The sequence below is a fragment of the Gorilla gorilla genome, chromosome 2 (assembly GCF_029281585.2).
Source record: "Gorilla gorilla gorilla isolate KB3781 chromosome 2, NHGRI_mGorGor1-v2.1_pri, whole genome shotgun sequence".
NCBI lineage: Eukaryota > Metazoa > Chordata > Mammalia > Primates > Hominidae > Gorilla > Gorilla gorilla.
Window position 1 is genome coordinate 64188863 of NC_086017.1, and position 18686 is coordinate 64207548.

At 42.6% G+C, this 18686-nt stretch overlaps 1 protein-coding gene across 3 annotated transcripts in view; it reads left to right on the forward strand.

Moving 5' to 3' along the window:
• CACNA2D3 (calcium voltage-gated channel auxiliary subunit alpha2delta 3) overlaps window positions 1–18686 on the forward strand; it is a 939729-nt gene that overhangs the window by 192918 nt on the left and 728125 nt on the right. For all 3 annotated transcript variants that reach the window (XM_031009416.3, XM_031009417.3, XM_055383540.2), the window contains exon 3: window positions 4926–5042. In XM_031009416.3, the coding sequence (XP_030865276.1) occupies window positions 4926–5042 (117 nt within the window). The remainder of the gene's footprint in view (window positions 1–4925; window positions 5043–18686) is intronic.

An 18686-nucleotide genomic window follows, 5' to 3' on the forward strand; every position in this document is an offset into this window, starting at 1 on the left:
TTTTTATGGTAGTAAAATGGGTCCTCTGAAACAAGTTTGCAAATTTTTAGACCCTCAGTCACCTACCCCTCTACTCCCCTTTCCCACAAGGTCAAAAGGTGGAGCATCTAGAAGAAAGACCCTGCTAGGTTTGAAACCCTCCAACGAATTGACCTTCAATGCCGGTTGACCTTCTGTGTGCCTCAGCTCTCCACCTGCAACATGGAGGGTTGTGAGGATTAGGCAAATTAATAGGTGAAAAGCTTCTGGCACCATCCTGGGCCTGTGATACACACAGGACTCATTTTACTGACTTCCTTAGACTCTGGTAATGAAGACATGTCGCTTAACTACAAAGAGTCTAATTGGGACCACATTCCCTTAAAGGAATCTGTTTATTAGGTGCTCATATTCTGTTGTAAATATAACTACAACTTATATATATTTTTGAATGTGAAATAGTCATTGAAAAATTAGAAAATAAAGGTAAGCAAAAGAAGAAAGAAAAAATCATTTGTGATTGTACAGCTGGCTGTGAATGTACAATCACATTGTGTACATTGTGTATGTCCTCCTAGCAGGGTGTGTGTGTGTGTGTGCATGTGTGTGTGAGATTAGTGATTTAAAACAAAAAGTAAGCAGGTACTGTCTGTCATACATTGTGACACTATTTCCTGTATTCTTTGACACAGTTTGGGATGGCTATGTGAAATTCTTTTGTACTGGAATAGCTCACTCTATCCAGTTACTGGCGGTCAAATTGCTTGGTTTTCTACTGTAGGTACCTTTTCAGTAATTTTGATGTATGTCAACATTTTAAGTTACTAAGGGCTTTTGATTGATTAATGACTATCACTGGGTCTTTGTTCTTCAGAATCTTTTGTTTCCAGCAAAGTGAAACATTTCCTGGAAAGAGTAAGGCATTTTATTATTCTGATGTGATTCCAGCAGGCATTAACATGTCTTGGAAGGACAGAGTGCTTTTTGCTTATGAGATACTTCCCCAGGATGATAAGAAAGTAGTATATTCTTGACTCGTTTGCAAGAAACACCTGTGGGTATGTGGTCTGAAGGGTGGATACTCAGGCTAGAGAGGAATGGAACCATTAAACTGCTCAGCTTATCCCAGATCTGGAATCCACAGCTTGGCAAAGAGCTTTGTGCTGAGATTAGTTAGCGATGTTACAGGCACCAGTAGTCCTGGGAGACTGACAACCTGCCGTAAAGCCAGGGGCTTCTGTTCACAGAGCAGACTCAGAAGAAAAAAGTGGGATATAGGAAGATCTCATTGAAAACTTGGTGCAAAGTTAGAGTTCAATAAATCGATTCCCTTCTAGAAGTCTATTGGGAGAGAAACACATACAGGTAACAGATATGGCCAGGATATTGGGGCCTGGTTTAAAACCAAAAACTTCAGATGAAGATGAATTGTGAAATCCATTTTATTTTTCTTTATCTTAAGCCTCTAGATTACCTTAATTACAGAATTTAGACATCATTTCACTGACTATAAATATTAGACTGCATTAGTTTCGTTTGTTTTACTCAGTCTTGAACTTTGTATTTTTGGTGGTAAATCAGCCTTGGGTATAAGCTGAGTTTCAATGTTGGTTTTTGGAGCACATCTGGCAGGCAGCAAAGAGCTCCTGGGAATTTTAGCTCCAAAGATGTTGGCTTCCATTTGAACTTAGGAATAGTCTCAGTGATGGTCATTGAAGTTTTATTCACATACCAGAGCACGCTGTTAGCTTGAGCCAGGTTTGGGCTGGCCAGAGCCCCACCTCCGAGGCCAATCCAGTCAACCTCCCAAGGTAGGGGTAGGGAAGGTCACTCTTTGCCTTACTGTGTTGGGTGTTGCTGTAACAGATTATCATAGATTGGGTAATTTACAAGAGAAGAGTTCTATTTCTTCCAGTTCTGGAGGCTAGGAAGTCCAAGGTCAAGGGGCCCGAATCTGGCAAGGGCCTTCTTGCTTCATCATCCCATGGCAGGTGGTAGAAGGGCAAGGAGAGCCAAGCCTGAGAGCAAGAGTGGGCCAAACTCACTTTTTTTTTTCTTTTTTGAGACAGAGTTTTGGTCTTGTTGCCCAGGCTGGAGTGCAATGGCGTGATCGCGGCTCACTGCAATATCCGCCTCCCAGGTTGAAGTGATTCTTCTGCCTCAGTCTCCTGAGTAGCTAGGATTACAGGCGCCCACCACCATAACTGACTGATTTTTTGTATTTTTAGTAGAGATGGGGTTTCACCATGTTGGCCAGGCTGGTCTCGAACTCCTGACCTCAGGTGATCCACCCACCTTGGCCTCCCAAAGTGCTGGGATTACAGGTGTGAACCACCACACCTGGCCCCAAACTTGCTTTTATAACACACACAGTTTCTCCATAACTTACCTACTCCTGTGATAACAGCATTAATCCATTCATGAGGGCGGAGCCTTCATAACCTTATTATCTCTTATTAGGCCCCATCTCCCAGTACTACTGTATTGGGGATTAAGTTTCCAATACATGAACTTTGGGGGACACATTCAAACCATAGCAGCCTTATAGAACCATAGGAAAATGCAGCTGCATCCTTCCTTCCATCTTCCTTGCATTGTAAAATTGCAATTACTCTGCAATAGGCTCCATCCAGAGAAGTCTTTTGTGTCTGCTGTGGGCTGTGGCAGCAACCACAAGGACCTGTCCTTGCTTCCAGGGCCACACAATCTATGATGCCAGGAGAGAAGAGCACAGACGGTTTTGGGGTCTGGGATGGAGCATGAAGCCTTCTTGTGTTGGAGAATAGGACAGCTTTGGTGGGGAGAGAGAAGAGTCTAGATTGAAGGAATAAATGGTTTTTCAGGTGAGATGCAAGAGAAACTCATAAGATTTTTATGGATGTTTTCAGGGAGCGGGGGGAAACATGAAACTACAACTCATGATCAATTATAGGACCATGTAAAGCAGTTCAAAACATCTAATAAGCAGTGTAGCAGATGTCAATCTTGGTCTAGACTCACATGGTCCAGAAATACCACTTCTTAATTTTTCCAGGGTCAACTTAATGCTGAGAAACTCCAAGCTCTTGGGTCTAATATTCAGGTCAGAGGAAGAGATCCATTTTGAGGACCTCTTCCCACTTCCCCTATGCCAGTGAATACGGGGTTGCTGGGGAGTCCATGTCTAGGTTCCTACCTGCCTGTAAGGGTAAGAGGAGTATCTTTTTTTTTTTTTTTCTTTTTTTTTCTGAGACAAGGCCTTACTGTGTCACCCAGGCTGGAGTACAGTGGGATAATCATAGCTCACTGCAGCCTCAACCTCCCAGGCTCAAGCAATCCTTCCACTTCAGCTCACCAAGCAGTGGGACTGCAGACATGTGCCACCATATCTGATTAATTAAAAACAAACAAAAAAAAATTTGTAGAGACTGGGTCTCACTATGTTGCTCAGGCTAAGAGAGGGGTATCTTGCTGCTCCTAGAACACATGGCCAGATGCCTCCAGCCTCACCTCTAGGCTCTAAGGATTTTGTTTTAGTTTAAGGATCTGAGGAGTTCTCTTTTTACATTCGTTGCTTTCCTTAGAGTTCCTCCCCTTGTCCTCAAACAGTAATCTCATTTCAGGATACCCAGTATTACTGCGTCAAAAGACTTGGACATTTGAGCATTTGAGCAAGGAAGGGAAGCATTTTGTGACACACACGCACACACACACACACTCACACCCCCTTCCTCGAGTCAAGGAGAAACTGAGCCTCCCAATTTACATTTTGAAGGTATAGGATGGGAGGAATGAATGGAGAGAAAATGTAGATTTATATCTCAAAAATTATTCTGCCATTAAAATGTAATACATTTTCCTTTTCACAACTAACTCTTAAGGTCTCTAGAGCTGAGATGAGATGTGGAGCCCCTTGATTTCCCTGGGTAAGAGCTTGGGGTGAGGAATTAGTAAACTGATTCAGAGTTTCCCCACAAATAAGAGTAGATATATCTTACCCAGCATCTTTAATTTTCCAGCTGTTTGATAACCAAATAAATGTGATGGATTCATGTTGACATTAAAAGTGTTATAAACTTCATTTGGAAGGTTCCTATTAATAAACAATATTTCCTTCCACTAGGAACAAAATTAAATCTTTAGTTAAACCGTGTTTTGGGTCTCAGGACCCTTTACACTCTGTTACAGAGTCCTGAGGACTCCCTGAGAGCGTCTCGTTATGTGGGTTACTTGTGTCTATTGATATTTACCATATTAGAAATTAAAACCAAGAAATTCAAAAAGTGATTAATACAAGGATAAAAAAACTCATTACATGTTAACGTATATATTATAATATATTTTATGGAAAATAACAATACTTTCCAGAATTAAAAAATTAGAGGAGTAGCTGTTTTTCATTTTGCAAATCTCTTTAATATTTGATTTAAGAGGAAATAGGTGGATTCCCATATCTGCTTCTGTGTTCAATCTCTTGTGATTGGTTGCTGAAGAAAATCTGGCTTCACATAGACATGCTGTTGGAAAAATGAGGACTTCATGGACCCTGAAAGGGTCTCAGGGACCCATAGGAGTTTTGGGATCACTTTGAGAACTGCACATTTAAACAGATAAACTACCAGGGTATGTGATGGCTTTTAAATGAAAAATTGTCTTTATTGAGAATTTGAGTCAACTGTGGGTGAAATCAGTCCCTTATAAATAGACAGATGATAGTTTAATTGGGTTAAGATATATTCCTTTCCTGGGTGCTGGTTAAGTCTCCCAGGAGAGCCAGAGTCAGTTTCATGCTTCTCCCTAGTTGGCTTAATAATTTTGAAACACAGTTTAATATCCACAAATTCACCAGAAGCAGTCATGGTGTAATTTTATCTTTATTTATTCCTTGTGGGTAGATGTGGTCTGAAATCACAGCTGTGGTGTTTTACGGTGTAATGTGTCTTGAATGTTGCCCTCTCTTCTTACAGAAATACAAAGAGTATGAGAAAGACGTTGCCATAGAAGAAATCGATGGCCTCCAACTGGTAAAGAAGCTGGCAAAGAACATGGAAGAGATGTTTCACAAGAAGTCTGAGGCCGTCAGGGTAAGTGCCTCTGTTTTGTGCCCTGTATCACCTGAAGACACAAAGGCAGCTTCAGGGGATGGCATTGATGAACCAATCTCTCAAAGATAAAAGTCGACTCACTCATCTATTACGTAAATACTTTTATTTTTACAGTCTCGTTAGCCAAGAAAAGCAGTCACTAGGGGCACAAACTGCCCTTTTCATAGAGGGTTCCTGTGCCAGTTTTATTCTGGTAAATGTATGCCTTCAGCAGAGCTGCCACTAATTGTACAGCCATACAACGTGGGCCTGTAACTGTATGATGCATTCAGTAACGGCCAAAAACCATTCAAAGGTACACTAGGGTTCAACTAAGCTCTAGTCTGAGCATTTTCTTGTGTCACTGTGTTTTGTGATTTTCTCAAATGGTTGCATAACATTTCAGTCTATGAGTGTGTCATAATTGATATAACTGTTCCTATATATTTGGATGTCTGAGTTATTTGAAAGTTTTTATTGGCCGGGCGCGGTGGCTCATGCCTGTAATCCCAGCACTTTGGGAGGCCGAGGCAGGCAGATCATCTGAGGTCAGGACTTCGTGACCAGCCTGGCCAACATGGTGAAACCCTGTCTCTACTAAAAATATAAAAATTAGCCGGGTGTGTTGGTGGGTGCCTGTAATCCCAGCTACTTGGGAGGCTGAGGCAGGAGAATTGCTTGAACCCAGGAGGCGGAGGTTGCAGTGAGCCAAGATTGCGCCACTGCACTCCAGCCTGGGTGACAGCGTGAGACTCTGGCTCAAAAAAAAAAAAAAGTTTTTAAGAGATGTGTTGCCCAGGCTGTTCTCAAACTCCTGGGCTCTAATGATCCTCCCACCTCAGTCTCCTGAATAGCTGGGGCTACAGGTATGTACCACCACACCTCGCTCACTTGCAAGTTTTGACGTAAATAATGCTGCAGTGAATCTTCTTATATATTTATAATGGATCAACCAACCAAGCACCTACTACAGGTAAACTGTTCCTTTAAGGACTGTATATGTACTCACTTGTATTATCCTTGTAACACCTCCGTGGTGGATGTTAGTATTATCCCCATTTTACAAGAGAGGAGACTGAGAGGAAGAAGTTGAGTAGCTTCTCAGAGGTCACATGACGAGTGAGAGAGAGCTCCAGTCATAATGACCCCAGAGTCCACATTCTTTACTGCCTCCTTGCTTTCAGTATCCTGGAGTGTATTTCCTTAATGTGAATTCCAGAACACAGAAGACAGTTCAGAGGCTCAGAAGCAATCTTCAAGGTTCTTTATGCATATGAAAGCATTTCTGTCCAGATAAGGTTGTGCCAATTCACAGCTGCTCCAGCGACAGTGGTGTGCAAGTGCTTATTTTCTGAAATCGTTGCAAAAAAACAAACAAACAAACAAACAAACAAACAAAAACTAGTAACAGCATTGTCAGTTTGAGAGGGGGACATATTATTTTAGCATGCATTTCTTTGTGAATCACAGAATTTTAGAGGAGAAAAGGACATAAATATCTTTAGGTTCTGCTTCTACAATTGACAAAGTAGCCCTGGTGCCTGGAATTAGGGGAGCATTGGGAGTGGCGGGGGGAGGGGGCCGTGCAGCATGCTGCCTTGACACAGAGGTCCAGCCAGCACCAGAACCTAGACCTCACCTCCTTGAGGCAGTGGGCCCACGTGGTCAGTGAGACATGGGCTCTGAAAGTAGTGGAACTGTCCCGAATCTCAGTTCTGCCCCAAGGTGGGAGACCAGTGAGCAAAGCTGAGTAACCCCTGTGAATCTCTTTTTCCTCACTTACCAGCCTGGCGGCATTACGAGAAGTCAATGATTTAATTAATACGTGCTTACACTTATTGAGTTCAGATGCACCAGCCCCTGTGCTAATCACTTTATGTATGCAATCTCATTCTTGCATCAACACTAGGAGTGAGACACTGTTATTATTGGTGTCTTAGAAATGACCAAACAGGCTTGGCAGGGTGAAGTCATTTGCCCAGGTCACGTGGGCAGGGCTCAGCAGAGTTAATTTTTACACCTAGGTGGTGGGGTTGCAGTACCTCTGTATCTATGTAAGGTGTTTATTTAGCTCAGTGTCTGGCAAACAGTAAATGTTCAGTAAACGTTTGCTGTTACAGCTGGTTAAAGGGCCTTCCAATCTGTGAACATCTGATAGGAGGTAGTCTTGCAGCTTTAGGAAGCACCTGGATGATGACAGGAGGGAGCGTGAACTGGGTTTAGCGTCTTCATATTGCCTAATTTTAAAACCTTTTTGTGTTAAATTAGTGAAGATAAAAAAAAAAGACGATTTGGTATGGTGGGTGTAGTTCCTTTGAGAAGAAAAAAATAAGTTGCTCTGTTTAAATTGAAATATTCCCAGAATAAAGGCAGCCAGATTCCTTGCAATGTGTATTCTATATATTTTAAAATAAACGCACAGGCCTTCTGTAATTACGCTTGATGCTCGAGCCTGTAACATCTTGGTTAATTGGTCCAGTGTTATGTGGATTTCCCCACGCCCGTCTTTAAAGAGAGTTTGTATGTCACGTAGGGGTTTAGTCTGGGGATAGTAGAGATGGGCCTTGTCCTCACTGTGAACCATGTGGCTCTCTTGTTAACACTCAGGACCCATATGCCATTTGGAATGAGATGTCCCTTTGGAGGCCAGGGAAGCAGTGAGTGTGACTCTTTTCCTATTTTAATGATACCTTCATTCTCCATTAGGAAAAGTTGCTGTTTGCCTGTGAGATTTGTGAACATTTGAAGAGCAAAGACCTCAGGTCCAAATTTGCCCATGGGTTTGCAGTGGAGTCATTATTTGTAGCCTTGCACTGGAATGCACCATTGTGAGACAAGGTGGGGTCCTTTCCCATGCCAGCCACTGGGCAGTGACCCTACCCCCTCTTTTCTCTCCTCTCCTCTCCTCTTTTCTTTTTCTTTTCTTTTCTTTTTTTTTTTAAAGACAGAGTCTTGCTCTGTAGCCCAGGCTAGAGTGCAGTGACGCGATCTCAGCTCACTGCAAGCTCCGCTTCCCGGGTTCACGCCTTTCTCCTGACTCAGACTCCCCAGTAGCTGGGACTACAGGCACCCGCCACCACGCCCGGCTAATTTTTTGTATTTTTAGTAGAGACGGGGTTTCACTGTGTTAGCCAGGATGGTCTCGATCTCCTGACCTCGTGATCTGCCTGCCTTGGCCTCCCAAAGTGCTGGGATTACAGGCGTGAGCCACCGTGCTGGGCCCCCACCCCGCTATTTTCTGATAGGTCAGAAACAGAACAGGTTTTAGGTTTGGCCCTATCACTCTGATGCGCCACACCTAGGAATCTTCCATTTCCAAGCCCCCATCCCCCTCCCCCAGCAGTTGGAATTGGGTCCCAGGTTCAGGTGCCCTACCTTGGGTTTTCCTAGTGTGAATCAGTGGTGACTCCAGGGACGTGTGTAAGAGAAACCTGGTTCACAAACAACCCTGATTTATTAACATTTCCATTGATGTATATAAAATATGAGTCTGGCAGTAGCAATTTAGGAAGCTACAATAACAACACCTTTAGTCTGTGAAACTAGGTTCAGTTAGTGCTGGGGAAAAAAATGGAGTACTACAATAAGCTCGTCCTTTAATGTAGCCTGTCATCTCCTGCCTGTTAAACAATGTTGATCTTTTTTTCTGTCTCTTCTGGCTTGATTTCATCATTTTCCTCCATCACTTTTCCCAGTGATTAGTTGAATCAGAGTGATTTTATCATCCTCATCTCCTATTTGAATTACTCTCCACTATGCAATTATCCTATCACAGAAAGTCCTATTTTCTCCCCGTCAGATGTCTGAAGTAAATGTGAAACCTAAAGTGGCCTGCCCATTACATAACCCCTGTCATCTCATTGGTAATGGACTATATGTAACTTTTTTTTCAGGCTAGCAAATTATAAATAACCTTAGCTTCAGTAATTTCCATTAACATAATGGTGCCATCATTATGGTAGCATTTCTTAACTAATATTTTCTAGTTCTTTTTAATGCCATTGGTGGTTTAAGTAATTTTTTCACACCCACGCAGAGGCTAGCTATAGGTTATTTGATATGGCCATGCTCCTGCTTGCTTTTGTGTATAGCAGTTGTGCCCAAGGCACCATCTCTCACCTTCATTGTTCAGACATATTTATGCTACCAAGCCCTCAATTAATATTGCTAAGCAGTTTGTCAAGTTTTAAGTCCCTACGAATGGACAAGAAATGGAGTCCATTTGCTTTTAGTTCATTAACATTTCAAGGGAGATATTTCACATGTTGGACATAGAGGAAAGGATATGCACCAGTCCTCTGCCAACTGTGGATTCCCATCAGACCATTCCTAAGTGACACCTGGAAATGCTTGTCTGTGTCACAAGTCAGAGCTCATCTTTGATATTGATGGAAGGCAAATTTGAAACCACTCCCCTTTCTCCTGAGTTGCTGATGTTGAGAAATGTACCCTGATTTGAGGGGAGGGAGAAGGCAGAAGGGTTATATTGCATGACCTTGGTTATATGGACAGGCTGCCCCCAGCCTTTCCTTTGTCTTTAAAATCCAGCCCTTCAGGGGGAGTAGCACAAACTATCAATCAACTGCAAGCATTATCTGGGGCTCCAGGGAACTCTGAGCAGGCACAGCCAAATGTGCAGTGGGAAGAGAATCTGTAGGAAGTAACTGCGTAACCACGGACATCTCTGATTGTAAGGATATACTTTGAGGACCAATTCCATCACAGCCAAGGGGATGTCATGATCCTGTAATTTTGGTGTGGTACATATAACTGAGATGAGCAGCACAAGAGAAAAGCAGGTAAACCAGGAAATGACAAAAAGACTTTGGTGAATTTATGATTTTATGCTAATATTCTCTAGGATGGTTTTCTAAAGGTGAATTCCTTCTAGTGGATTTTGCCTTTGGTTGCACTGAACAGCTCTGCCATTGCCTTCATCACACTGATTTGAGCTGGACTTAGAACCTCCTCTGGTCTTCTCAGGTGTTCCTGGTTTCAGGGCCAGACACTGATTCAGAGGACCTTAAATGTCAGCCTGTGCAGACTTCAGACCTCCACAAACTTTAACAGGTTTCAGAGCGGGAAGGAGCACTGGGGGGATTATAGGATAGTATCTGTTGTGGTAGCATTTCAAGCAAAACATTACAATTAATTAGATGTATCTAAAAGAATGAACTCTTTTGGGGAATGTGAAGAGATATAAAACACAAGTTGTAGCTAGACCTACTCTGTGATGAGCCAATTGTTTTCAAACCTTGGGTAAGATATTTAATAAATCTTGAAAGCACCCTGAAACTCACACCTGTAAATAAACTTAATGTTGTTTCACTTATTTTTTGATTTACATTGATAAAATGATAAATCAGGCCCTCAAAAAGAGTGTTTTGCTTAAAAATAAATACCTTTGCTTGTTGGGAAGAGCTAAAGGAGACTAGATTTTATATTAAGTTTTCCCCCCTTCCTATAGTTACCTGCTGTTCATTGTGGAACTGATTCCCATTATAGCTGTACTGTGGAAAGTAATTGCTGTTGTACAGTAATTCAATTTCAGTGCATTCACGCATCAGTTCACCGATAGGGGTTTATCTGGAGAAACCTGGGACTTGAAAGCTTTTTATCGAGAAATTCCACATGCAGCAAGACATTTTTCCTAGGAAACGAATATCAGTATTTGCATTTAATAAACATTTACCTTCTCAGAAAAATGGATTTTTCTCTCTGCAGAAGAGATTTACGCCAATCTTCCAAAAAGCTAGAGGGTACTATTAAAGCAACTTTCTTGGAATGTTTTTTGACTGGCGCCTGTCTACATATGTATGACTATAACATACATCAGTGTTTTTATGGGAATATATACAGTGAGGCATGAAAAGCAGGATGCACCCAAGTAAAGCATACTCCATCCCCAAAATGTAAGCTGTATAAGGAATTAATATCTGTAGGGACTATATGAATACTTCTGGTTTAAAAACTCATCTGATCTATAGACATTGTGAAAATTGTGTTTGAGGCATACTTTCAAAAGGATTACATTGGAAATGAAATAATTGATTCCGTTTATCCATTTGTAAGTTAAGGAAAGGTTCTTAAGACAGAACTGATTATTTTCTTTACATGTTAAGTCCAAAATGAGTTGTGGAGGTTTTGGGAACTGAATATAGCCTAACAGTGTCAGGATCACTTTAAGTTCTCAGGCAGTGGAGGTATATATGGCTGTATAGATCTAAAATATTTTTGTTTTCTGTCTTGTTTTCATCTCTGATCTCATCTCAGAATTTCAAAGCTTGTACTTTGAAAGAGCAGTACATTTGTTTCAGAAAAAAATAATGTTTTCTGTTTTGAGTCACAGATAGAGGGAGGAGACTATTAATTTTTTATGTTGATGTATCTTGTGGTCTATTTGTCCCCTTTTTTTGGTGAACTGGGTTGCTTGCAAAATCGTACGTATATATGTAAGGAAATTTAGAGCAAAAACCTCAAACCGGAAGAATCTTAAAAAAGAGCAACAATCTGTATTCACCAGTTTTAATGAGGTCAGTGAACCATCTTTGGTTAATGGCTGAGAACAAAACCACATGGAACTGCGTGGTCCTCGTGGGTTTCACCCCAAATGGGCCCAGGGTTTCCGCTAACATACTTCAGTTTGAACCAACCTGAGCCTCACAGCTAGGCCCAGAAGACTGCTGTCCCTACCACGTTGAGAGTGAACAACTTGTCCACCCCCTTGGCGGTATATGCTTACCACTAAAGGGAAGGAAGGGGAACCACCGGATGACTTGTATGTGCAATTTCATGTCTTCTCTCCTCAAGCTCTCAGTTTTCTATCAGCCTCACATCTTTGAAGTTGGCTTGACTTGGTGGACTGTATCCTAACTTTCCTGCTTATTCTGGGGGTGTTGGCCTGTAGAAAGCATTCTTCTTTGTGGGTAGAACCATTGCATCAAACCCTCCTCAACTTCATGGTTATTTATCTCTTTCCCAAATAATTGGACTAAACGCTTTCCATTTGCAAAGCTTTATGGAAGTCTTAGTTTTGTGTTTTCTATGTCTACTGTAGAAGCACCCATGTGTTTTTTAATGCTTTTTGTTTTTACTGGTTATAAAAGTCATACATATTCATCGTGAAAGAAAAAATAATGTGCAGAAAATGAAAAAGGGGAAAGGAAAGATCACAGCATGAAGAAGTAAGTATCAAACGGTACTTAATGTCTCTCAATACCTTTCGTTTTTCAGCGTCTTAGTTTCTGTCCTTACAGGTTTTTTTTTCTGTTTGTGCATGAGTATATAGATATGTGTGGGTGTATATAAACTTTTAAACATTGGATTATTCTTTCTCGTAACAAGCTTTTTAAAAGATTACATGTTGTGGACATGTCAATGAATATAGATTTCTATTATTTTTCATGACTGCTTTCTGGATGTTCCAATCAAGCAGCTCTCTCTTAGTGAACATTGATGGCATCCATAGTGTTTCACCGTTATAAGCAATAATATGATAAACTCTCTTGCAAAGAAACTTTTGTCCATTTATTTGATGCATTTATTAGGATGTATTCCTAGAATTGAAATTAAGGCTTTGGGTGTATCTTGCCAGATTGTTCTTCAGACAATGCTATGCCTGCCTATGTTCCCACCTGTGTGGTTGGAGGGGAACTATTTCCGCATTATCCTCTCTAGTATTTGACTATTATTAGTCTTTTGGCCAACTATAGTATCTCATGGTTTTTTGTTTTGTTTCGTTTGTTTGTTTTTTTGGTTTTGAGACACAGTTTCACTCTTGTTGCCCAGGCTGGAGTGCAATGGCCCAATCTTGGCTCACTACCACCTCCGCCTCCCGGGTTCAAGCGACTCTCCTGCCTCAGCCTCCTGAGTAGCTGGGATTACAGGTGTCCGCCACCATGCCTGGCTAATTTTTGTATTTTTAGTAGAGATGGGATTTCACCATGTTGGCCGGGCTGGTCTTGAACTCCTGACCTCAGGTGATCCGCCCACCTCAGCCTCCCAAAGTACTGGGATTACAGGCATGAGCCACCACGCCTGGCCTCAAGTTATTTTCTTTAATTACTCACCGTTTGGCACAGTGGGTCCCTCTGGCTCCTCATCTGTCCTGCACCAGGGTTTGAGGAAATTACACCATGTCACACAGAGCATGGGCTTGCCAAAACAGAGAGATGGCCCAGGTTCTGATCCCCATCCTCCCACAGAGAGGAATGTGGGTGTAGGCACTCTGCTGGACATGCTTGGAGGGGCCCTCCCCTTCTCCTCCCTTTCTGGAGTGTATCATGGGAACAGTCCTGAGGAGGAGGGACAGGCTAACTAGCACTAAGCTTCCTGACTTTGGGGTGCCAGCTGTTTGGAGGAATCAGCTGGGAGCATCGGTGGCTCAGTACCTAGGGACTGTGGTGCCCAGGGTGTTTCAGCCTCCCCACTACTGTGGGAGAAAGTCAGTAGTTGCCAGAGAATTTGAGCTTGGTGCAGCCCCTCTCACCTTCCCTCTCGTTTCCCCTGGAAACGGGAAGGGGCCCTGTTTCCAGATGGCTCATTGTCTGAGCACCCAGACTGACCGCCAGGGTCACTTTGATTGACTTCTCTGAAAGGTACTGTGTAGTTAAGTTGACCATCTTTTTACATGTGTATTAGCCATTTCTTCTTCATTTTTATTTTTTATTTTCATACATTGCCTGGTAATACTCTTTCCCCTTGTTAAACTGTACTATTTCTTTTCTTGTCCCAACTTGCCTTTACTCTGGCCCCAGTGCCTACTACGGTGCTTCAAACTATAGTTAAGTGCTCAGTAAATGTTTGTGGATTGACTTACAGGCCTTTGTCTTGGGGTCAGGATAACTTAAAGTGAGGGTGATATGGGATGGTATGGGCTACACCCCTTCCCTTTGGCCAGAGAACTCCTGATAAAGGGGAAAAGAAAGTATTAGAGCCCAACTGCAAAGCAACTGTGGGGTTCGTGGACTTTCCAGAATCCTCCACTGTCGGCTCCAAGCGAATGAACCTGACACAGCAATGTGGCACCAAGATGTTTGTCCCAGTTCTGATTTTTCAGAGTATTACGTTGTTGTTGTTGTTCTACACTAGGCCAGGTAGAAAACAATGCCTCTTAATTTATACTCAGGCCAGGCAAAAGCAATCTTAAAAGGTTTGTGGGTGGGAGGAAATTATGATGGGTGAATTGCTGATGTGTTACCATCAAGAGATCCAAATGACAGAAGAAAGCCATAATAATAATAATAATAATGATAATAAAAGACCACTGTCTATAATTTTATAAATTACCAGCAACAAATTAAAGGGTTTCAGAAATATTTTGAATGCATATTTAGTCTGTTTAACTAGCGATGTGTTGGTGGCATTGGTTGTACTTTTTTGGTCTTTACTCAGTTTCCCATATGGAGGTGAGGAGCAGCTGGTCCTGCAAACAGAGTGAGATTATTTACATTTTCTAAATTAGGTTATGAGGGGGAAAATGAAAAGATAGTTAGGAATTCATTGGCATTTCATTTACACTGCATTCAGTGGAGAGATGACAGCCCTTGTGAGTAATCAGAATCTTTGTTAAAAATCAGCTGGGATATCATTTATTGCACATCCCAGGCTTACTGGCAGCCTGAATAGATGAACATGCAAGGCTTTGTACTATCAGGGGTAAATGTGGATTTTTTGTTCTTGTGTGCTTTTTAATTGATGTGTGTGTGTGTGTGTGTGTGTGTGTCACTTGGGAAGGAAAATCAGATCCTTAGGAATATACTTAGAGAGCCTCCCCTCACTGCACCCAGTGACTCTGGAGCATTTCGTGAGTCTGTTTGATGGGATTTATAGAGAGGAACTTCTCTAGTACTTCTGCGAAGCCCGTGATGGATGTCAGAAAGCAGACTCCTCATCCAGGGTCATGGTTGGAGTTGCTCATAGACAGCCCCACTCCAGCCAATGAGCAGGAGTCTTCCTACCTCAAGTAGGTGTTTCTGCAGACACTCAAAGACTGCTAACCCTAACCCAGGTTGTGGCCCTGATTTGACTAATGCAGGAGTTGCCTTAGTAAAAACTCTAGGCTGGGCAAAGATTCGGACTCTTATGACTTTTAGCCAGCCATGAATACATGGGTACCAGCTGCACAGAGATGATGGAAGCAGCTCCAGTCTGACTGGAGCACAGTCAGACTCATAGGGGAGCGGAGGCCTGCAGGCAGCCTCTTGGCCAGCCAGTGGGTGGCCTCTGTTAGGATGGCTTTTGAGCCTGGCAGCCTGTCTCCAAGAGGACTTCCCTTCAAAGGGCTCAGTGGATCCATTCCCTTGATGTGCTGGGAGTCTGTCATTGCAGTCACTGTGGCCATGGTCTGGGGATAGTGCATCAGCTTGCCGTGGTCCACACGGGGGAATTAGGGTTGGCCTCTGAGACCAGATTTGGTAGAGATGATTTTTTTTCTAGGGAAGTATGTTCAGTATACATGTGTTTATAATGGAGGGGATGGGCAGGAGTGTGGGGGTTGGTGGTTGACACATGAGCATTCATTTTCATGGGAATTTCGTCACTGGAGATGGGGAAATAAAAAATAATTAATCACATCAGAATTGTAAACCTGTGTCCCCCAGGCCAATCCTGGTTGTAGATACCTTTTACTTGGTCTGTGTGGGCTTTAAGGTGGAAAAATGAAATCACATATAAAAATATGTAGTGATATTAAAATATCCAGATTTAAATCTTGGAAAATGGAGAAGTATAGCCATCCTGGGCCTCCATGTCCATAGAAAAGCAATCAGCATCAGCATGAATGTCTCTATTGGTTGATTTCCATGCAGCTCCCTAGTCGTTTATTTGCTACTCTGGCCCCAAGGAACATTGAGTTTGCAACCCCTGCATTAGTCAGATTAGGGTTAGCAGAGTCTATGTGTATGTGAAGTAGGCAGCATACTTATAGCTTTCATAATTCCCTCACAGAAAGCCAGCTGGAGTCATTGCCATTGTTTTCATCATTGATATCATCTCTGTTGTCATCATGATCATCACATTACTGAGTGCTTCTTGCTTGCCAAGACACTATGCTATGCTTTGCATATATTATCTCATTTAAGTGATACTTGTGAAGTTGGATTTAAAAAATTCTTGGCTGGGTGCGGGGGAAAGACCATTCAAAGGATTTAAGGTAAGAATGTGCATTATAAGGGGACATGGAATCTTTCTTTTTTAAAGTTCCTGAACTACCAAATGAGACTGAGATTTTCTTCACCTTTAACATTTGAGGATGTTTAGCTCTTGTTCAGCCCTCACCTATAAAAAGTTCTATTTGTTTTGTTGTCTGTTTTCTCCCAATCTCAAAAAGGTTTGATTCATGTAAATAATTCCCAGTCTGGTCCCATTCATAGAATCGGCAAATGAAAATCAGAGCTATCCCCTCCCTCCCTCAATCCACCCTGGTCCCCAGCATAACTTTCCTGTAGCATGGACTGAGACAGTATTGGTCACATGGAGAAGGGGATGAAAAATGCTCAAAGTGGCTACATTTGAATATGTGGCACTTATCTCTCTGCACAGGCACCTTATAGAAAAAATAATTCATTAAACTTCGTTCTAGAAAGAAAGAGCATTAAGCCTTCATCAACAACAACACAAAGAGCTCACCATGGCAGGAACGGGACAATAAAGGGGTTATTTTAGCAGAATTAACAGGAAGAAATTAGCCCCATGTATCCTTCCTTTTTATCACAGTGTGGTGCATTTACATATTTTGAAATTTCACATTTGCATAGTCAATGATTTTAAATTAGATTCTCACATCTCCTCTCTGATGTTTGTCATGTGTACAACTTGTCTTAATAACTGAGTTGTTAGCATTTAAAAAGCAGTTATCTAATTATTGGCACAACCTTGAAACATAGCACCCAGCCACCCTTGCAATTTTTAAGCAGCTTTACTGAGATATAATTCACATATGTATAGGACACGTGAGCATGCATGTGTATTTACTTATATGCCACTTTGAAACACATCCGATGTGTAAATCAAGTTCAGGTTCTCTGATTTATCTGGTAACCACAGCTGAGAATTGGATTGGGGAGTGATGCTTTGAACTAATGCCTGTCGGGAGTGGGATGAAGTGCTTATTTCTTTGAAAATTCCTGTCATTTCAAAGAGGAGAAAATAAAAGCTTGAGAGTAGAGGTGCAATTTTTGTGTCTTCTTTTCCTGTCCTGAGCTACCTTCATTCGTCCAAGGCCTGTGTGTGGGTGGGGAAGCATGCTCACCTCACCTGCCCCATCTTTCCTTGACCACCTGTCTGCTTTGTGGGCTATAAGTTATATCAGCCTGGGGTCTTTGGGTTGGCTACTGTTAAGATCTAGATTTATAGCGGGCTCCCTCCCCACATGGAGTTTATGTGCTATTAGGGGAGACAGGAAGGCTTTGAAATCGGGAGTCCTGGCCGTGCCACCCAGGGAACCCAGGGAGTGAAGCCAAACATACACCAGGTCCTGGGAGGTGGCAGAACCAGAAGGAACAGCACATGTGAAGCTGGAGAGGAAGTAGAATGTGGGACCAGTTGAAGGCATTGAGAAGAGGATAGAGTGGAGAGAGGGTTTGGAGAGGAGAGAGCAAGACAAGGGTTTTTTTTTTCCTGCTGTGAGGGGCATGGTGTGGTGGAATAGAGGTGGTCGATTCATGTGTTTATTTCAATGTCTTCCTCACCACCTCCCAGGCCAGTGGTTGGTCCATTTTACTCTGCTCCCCAATTTTCTCCCAGTGCTTCACACACCTGGCTTGGTGGGTGCTAGGCGTTCACTGGAAGAGTTCGGGTGTCATTTTAAGAATACAGGAAGTTGCGGCAGGGTTTGCATTTCTGTGTCTGTACTGCTCATTGGCCGCCTCCCTTTCCCTTTGTGTCTAGGGAAAAGCTGCCATGTTCCCCACTTTTCTCTGGGTATTGATTTATATGCACCTGCCCACCCTTAGAAAGTATGTCGCCTTCTCAGTGATCAGAGGCTGTGGTGCCCTGAGATGGCTCCTTTGTTGCCTGTTCCTCTCTTCCAGCCAAATGCGCTCTGGAGACTGGAGAGCACAGATCTTTTGTACAGCCCACCGAGAGTGAAGCCCCCCGGGCAGCACTCAGGAGGAGGGAGCTGGGAAGTGCAGCTGCCTCTATTGTGCTGGGAGAAAGCCCGAGAAGCCTGTGTTTAAGGGAAGCAAAGAGCCTGCTTTTTAATTTTCAGCTACATTTAGCAGATGGACCAGTTTAGGATTGTCTTGTTTAGGGAATCTCCCCCAACATTTGGACAATTCATGGGTGGAGGGAACCTCGTAGGAGCCAGCCCAAGGGGGAACGTCACCTGTTAGTTCTCCGAGCTTGTGTCCCATTGGGTCCCACCTCTCTGAGGCAGTTGTAAGGAGACAATGCATAATTTGCTCACTTTCAGCAATGGCTGTGGTTCTCCAAGCACACTCCCTTAACCTGCTTCATTGGCCCCAGCAATTTAAGAAGGTCAGCCTTGGGAATTACTTCCTCTTGTAGAAGTGGAAGTGCAGGGACTTTGCCCCTGTCATTTGTTTTATGTGTAGACTTTTAAATTAAATTTAATTTTTTTTTTGAGACAGAGTCTCACTCTGCTAGCTGGAGTGCAGTAGTGTGATCTTGGCTCACTGCAAC